The sequence below is a fragment of the Pteropus vampyrus genome, unplaced genomic scaffold (assembly GCF_000151845.1).
Source record: "Pteropus vampyrus isolate Shadow unplaced genomic scaffold, Pvam_2.0 Scaffold292, whole genome shotgun sequence".
Classification (NCBI taxonomy): domain Eukaryota; kingdom Metazoa; phylum Chordata; class Mammalia; order Chiroptera; family Pteropodidae; genus Pteropus; species Pteropus vampyrus.
In genome coordinates, this window is record NW_011889073.1 from 253,888 (window position 1) to 260,031 (window position 6,144).

At 48.9% G+C, this 6,144-nt stretch overlaps 1 protein-coding gene across 1 annotated transcript in view; it reads right to left on the reverse strand.

Moving 5' to 3' along the window:
* FNDC1 (fibronectin type III domain containing 1) overlaps window positions 1-6,144 on the reverse strand; it is a 106,382-nt gene that overhangs the window by 88,104 nt on the left and 12,134 nt on the right. Inside the window, exon 4 of the mRNA XM_011376308.1 lies at window positions 8-214. Within this exon, the coding sequence (XP_011374610.1) occupies window positions 8-214 (207 nt within the window). The remainder of the gene's footprint in view (window positions 1-7; window positions 215-6,144) is intronic.

The following is a 6,144-nucleotide window of genomic DNA, read 5'->3' on the forward strand; positions in this document are numbered from 1 at the left end:
AACTCACCTAGCTTTTTAATTTCGTGCGTTCGCTCATCTCTCGTCAGTGGGACATAATTCATCTTCCGGCCACTTTCCCCGTAGCCCAGAAGAAAACCCCGTGATCTCCGTGGACTCTTGGCTCCAGACAGGCGTGGCGCCTTCCACGCGACGGACAGCCGGTCGTCTGAGGGCCGGACTCGGACACGCAGGGGCTTGTTTGGCACTTCCTTTTCTTAAAGAGGACACGACACAGAAACTATTAAACAGTAAACACTTAGAGCTCTCTGCCGAGTATGTCCAGTCTGTCCAAAGACTGAGCCACGACCATTATTAGCAGCGGGGCTTACAACACACACTTCGGTGACCAGTTCTGCTAAGAACATTTTTTCCCCCAAGGGCGTCGACACTGCATGCGTGTTCCTACCCACATTGCAGACCGAGAGGTCTCAAAAACTCAAAGTGAAAACATGCCATGTGTGAGCCTGCCAGCCAGAAATCTTGAACGCTTTACAGTGTTCTTTTTCATCTATTTCTTTTTGCCCCTTAAGTCCAAAAGTATATATTCTCTGGTGAGAGCTAAAGGTCAGAGCAAAAATATGGCAAACACTCTTATGGGATATGTATAACTATCCTCCAGAAAGCCTTTCCACTGTAAGGCTGAAAAGATGGCCTTTCCTGGCCTTCACTGAGCTAAGTAGTAACTGATTCCTCGTTTCGATTCTGATTTTTCTTAACATGTCTGCGTCTGCCGCTCCACAAACCCTGACCCTGCTAACCCCGGTCTCTGTTGCTTCCTTCTTGCTCGATCAATCCATTTCAAGACATCCTCTCGCTAAACTGATCAATCTCAAGAAATGCTCTCAGAGCGATGCATTCTGGTGGTCAACACTTAGTGTTTCAAGTTTTGTCTTTACATCAATTAGAAGCTGATAAGTTTGGGAACTAGGGCTGTGGACCATGTGACAACTACACTGTCCATTTCTGACAGTGAGCCACATCCTAGCTCTTATTGGGGGGGTCCCATCAGGCTAGTGAGGGGCTCTGTGGTTACGTAAGCCAGTTACTTCCCGGCATTTTTCCTCTGCTATAGACTAATTCTATGAGACTGGAAAATCCCCAGCTAGGCTAAGACATAAAAATAAAAATCTAAGGTCAGGAGTTAGTGTGAGTTTCAATGACACGGTAAACAGGCATTGGAGATGGTTATTCTGAACGGCCAGACAGCCGGTTCCAGTGTTCTGAATCGAAGCGAAAGGAACATCCATTTGTACATTAGCTGGAGTGACCTAACCATTCACCCAGCGCCTCATTCTTAAAAGCGACTACGAATACCGCGTAATGGTTCTACGAATGTCTTCCCCGCTACGCAAAGTAATACTTAGCAAGATTTTTTGTTTTGTGCCCAATAGCGTAGCCAACAGACTAACTACGTGCAACTTCTCCTTGTGCCTGGTGTCGTGACTGTGGCCACTTGCACTGGGGTTATGGTGAACTGATCTCAGTTTTGTTCCGGGTTATCAGGCGAGCTCTCGATTTCCAGGTCCGGCCTCGATAAAAATCAAGGACCACCAAGCAATTATGGAAATGGCAAATATGCTCATTTACATAGTTCAAGAGAAAATAATTTGCCACAAATGGTCAACACTACTAATCCAACTCATTAACGGCACAGCGCTAATTAAACATATGAGTGCCTATGTTAATCCTCTGAGTTGATGAGTCCTATGAGTTCCTGTATTATTCCTATAAGTTGATTAGTCTCATGAGTTTCCATTGGGGATCTTGCTTCATATTCAAAACAATGCGATGTCCAATGCTTCTAGAAAGATCCAGGCAGCCAAATCTTGTTAAATGTTAGAGTTATCCATGGGTGACTATGTCACAGAAGAGAACACATATTTCCTTCATCAGCCTGTGCCACTGGTGACTAGACCTTGAGCGGGGCTAGGAGAAGCATAGTTTTCAAAAAGTACTGGGGAAAAAAATACTGGGGAAAATATCTTGTGTAAACTACGCACGTGAAACAAAATCTAGACAAGAAGCGACGATCTCATTTATCAACACTTTTTTTTTTTAAGTTAGATTTTTGTTCATCAGAAAAAATACATAAAAAAGTTTAATTTTTCAGGAGTAGTGTTTGTGTCATTTTCAGATTTATGCAAAGATATGAAACAGACTTTAGATGATCCATGAGTTTGGGAACCACAGTTGAGAGAGAAAATTTTAGAGGAAGCAAAAAATTTTGCTTCATTCTCTTTCCATCTCCTAAGTCATTTTTTCCTTCGTGCGCCTCTGATACAAACTATCACCACATTAAAAAAAAATTCGGTTTTCACAGAAGACCCTCTCATGAGCGCTGTCACATAGTATCTGTGGCTCTGAGGGTGAACTGGAGGTCGAGGTCTGGTTTCATGGCATAACCAGCTTCGGGCCCGGGAGAGGGCTATGTCTAAAAAGATAAATCTATGAGGTGGAAATGATCTGTGCCAACAGTACAGATGTTTGTTTTACGTTTGTGAAAAGCTCCTCCCTCCCCGGGAACCTCCCAGGGATGTGGGTTGAGGACTGTGTTGTTCCAGCTGCCGCAGGCCATTTGCACTGCTGGTTTTGGGGGGCAGGACTGGCAGGGTTACTAAGATGGCTGCCAAGGTCCGCTTCCCGAGGGGCAGCAGGAAACAAGACAGATGCCCACGGTGCTGTCATCAACGTGACCGGCCTCAGTGCCACCGCAGCTCTTGTTCTAAAGCCACTCTGACCCTCAACCATTGTTCCCCTCCACTGCAGAAAGGCACAGATTATTAGCACAGGAGTTCCGGGACTTCTCCAGCAAGGTGGGCAAATGCGCTGCATGCGCACGTACACACGCACACACACACACGCACACACACACGGAGTCAGCTAAAAAATAAATTATGGGATAGGAACGGCGTTCTCTGCCCTGTGATCCCGCTCCAGTCCTGGGGCCCTCCCGGCCATGCATCCTGCAGTGGAACATGGCCCTGGAGAGTTCACTGTCACCACTGGGCCTTGGGGACTGCTGCAGGTCTCTGCCCCCGTCTCCCCTGACATTCAACAGTAAAATACTGAAAAAAACAGTCATAAGGAAAAAGACCTTTGGAATTTCCTCAAGTGACAGGGTCCCTGAGGACGGGGGAGGGGTGTGAGGTTCCAAGGACAAAGAGCTCAGCTCCCGGTGGCATGAACTTTTGCCTGACCCGTGCCAGGCCCACTGAGCATCCGCCACACCACCCAGAGGCAGGGATGGTGGCTGCCCCCTCCCTGCCTGACCCGTGCCAGGCCCATTGAGCATCCGCCACACCACCCAGAGGCAGGGATGGTGGCTACCCCTCCCCCACCTCCCCCCAGATTGCTGCAGCTGCCACCCCGGGCTCTGCCTGCTGCCTAACCACTGCACACCAGGCCCGCTGAGCAAGCTGCAGGAGCGGGCGGGAGCCAGCCCTTACAGCCTGCCACACTGCCCGTTTCACAGACAGCCTCTGGCCTAAGCTCTCACGTGCTTAATTTTTATTATCCTTAAACAGCTCCCAGGTAAGCAGGAGAGATGTCATAATCCCCATGAGAAAAGTGAGGTTCAAAGAGGTGAAGCAGCTGACCCATGGCCAGACAGCTGCTGAGTGCCAAGCAGGGGCAGAAATGGAAGCACACGGATGCTAAGTTCTGTCCTCGTCTCTCTGGGCCCCTTCCACTTATGCTCACCCCTCACCCCACGTGCCATCCCCCCAGCCACCTAATGCTTCTGCTGATGAATGTGAAGCAGGGGTTCTGAGCTGGACAGGCTCCCCTCAGAGTGTGAGCATAACTCTTTGCACAGAGGGCGTGTGTGTGTGTGTGCGTGCATGCGTGCGTGTGTGTATTTTTTTTTCTTAAATGGACCAGACAGTATACTCAGCAGGTAGCAAACGAACAAGAGATGGCCTTTCGCCAAACACTGGAGAACTGTTCTCAGACTTCACGGAAGCCAGTGACCCTAAAAACCAGAGTGAGCTGAGAACGCCATCCCTCTTTCAATTTTTGGATTTAGAAACGCCAACCACCATTGCTTTTTCAAGTATTTTAAAAATTTCCCTTTTTACCATTCTGGGTTATATATACCATCAAACATCTTTTATAGACCTTTTATAGATTATCTGGTAATCTGCTTTTCTGATGCGCACACTAAGAAAAACTATCCATATGGTTCAAATTCGCTGCAATAAAAAATGTTTAGTGTTTCTCTAAGCCACTGGGGAGAGCCTTGCAGAAGCCTTCTGAAAATTTCCTAATAAATTCCTGTAAGTCTTTTATCTTGAAAACAGGAAGTCGCAACTGCTGACAGAAATCACGGTCACATCCACCGGGGCCGAGTTATTTTAAACTTGGCAGGACACGCTCTCTCCACTGCTCTTGGTACATCATCAGGTCGATAATACTTAGAATGGGTTGATAACGCTCATTGCATGCCATCCACGTGGCGGGTCAGCTAAGTGACACAATTACCGTCTGGATTAAAGCAGACTTCATGATTTGCATCATCGGCTACACAGAATGGCCAATGCTCTGAAATCGCATGGAATCGAAATCCGTTCTTTTCACTAAGAAGAAAGGTCCAACATGCAACACGATTTACACTCCGAGGCTGGTTACACATGGTGGCTTCTGAATTGGGTCTCCACGGGCTCTCGAATCAGGACTAAATCTATTATTCACCAGTTATGTGGCTTTGAGCCTCTCGCTGGTCCTCACCTGCAAAGGGATGTGCAGCGTACCGGGTTTTGTAATGTGACTCATGTAAAACACCTCGTCCCGCACCCGTTATGTATGAGGCACATTGGGATGGCTCGCTGCGTTTGTGGTCGTGATAAACACGGAATCCCTCAGCAGAGTCACTGAGCGGGTGGGCGGCTCCCTCTGGAACGTGAGTTGAGAGTGCATCACAGATTCTACCACAATGCCTTGCACACGGGGGACACGAAACACACGTTTTAAAGAACCAGACAAGAGCAAAAGAGACAGACTTATTGTCAAACACTCTTTGCATTGAAAACCTTCTCAAATAAGAGGCTGTCTCTATCCAGGTGGCTTCTGCGCACCATACGCTGAAAGCACCTCTCATCGTCCTTATCAACACCTAACAGGTAGCAATCACTCTGAGCAAGTCCCAAAGGAGAACGTGGCTGCTGTTTCTCTGGCCGGGTCTCAGCCAGCAGGACGTTCTCACGGTCCCGCAGGACATAAAGGCCGCTCAGTCTACAGCTTTGAAGAGCAAGTGGTGTGTCCCACGGACTGACCCCACCGCACTGACCTCCAGGCTTCGCAAACACGGCCCTTCTCTTCGCCCCCGTAGCCTGTAAGAGCAGGCGTGTGTGCTCACTTGCCTTCGGCCCGTACATCCTCTGCTCCAGGCAGACCTTTAGACCTTACTCTAAAGTCTCTCTCGAATGCCACACCTTCCTCTCCAATAAACGCCCCAATACTTTTAACTATTTACCGAGTTTTCGTGTGATATTTTAACCATAGGGAGAAAAGGAATCTCCTTTCTTGATTTTGGAATGGTATCTGGGTCAGAGTGTCACCAATCTTCATAAAATTTATTGGGTCTCTACCAGGTATAAGGCATTTGACAAACATCCTCACAGTAACCCAATGACACCCCATTTACAGACAAAGAAAGCGAAGTTCAGGAAGGTTAAGGGAGAATTTGGAGCCAGAGAGCAGTGGCTGCTAAGCCAGAACCGGAACCGGGCCTGTCGGGTCTGCAGCCCTGGTTCTCTCCACTTCACTTTTGCTTGGAAGCTCACACTAGTTACGCAGCTGGTGTCACCGTCACCACATCGTAGCATGAGCAAGAGCCTGCTCTGGGAGAAGGTGCCTCCCGGACAAAGGATCTGGCCTGCAGCACCCGGAGTCACTGTCCAAGACTTCTGTGTCACCAGTCACCCACTGACAGATGTCAGCTGAGTTCCCAAGGGCCCGGTTGCTGTTCAGGCGAAGCAGGTCCGTTTGTCCCACTGGTCACACGCTGCCCCTGACGTGTACACGTGTCTCAGCGCTCCGAGGAAAGGCCGCTGAGGGAGAGCCGAGCACCTGGTCAGCTGCACCCGAGCCTGGCTGCCTGGCTCATCCTGGGACGCGGCCAGGGCACCGAGGAGAGAAGCCGTGATG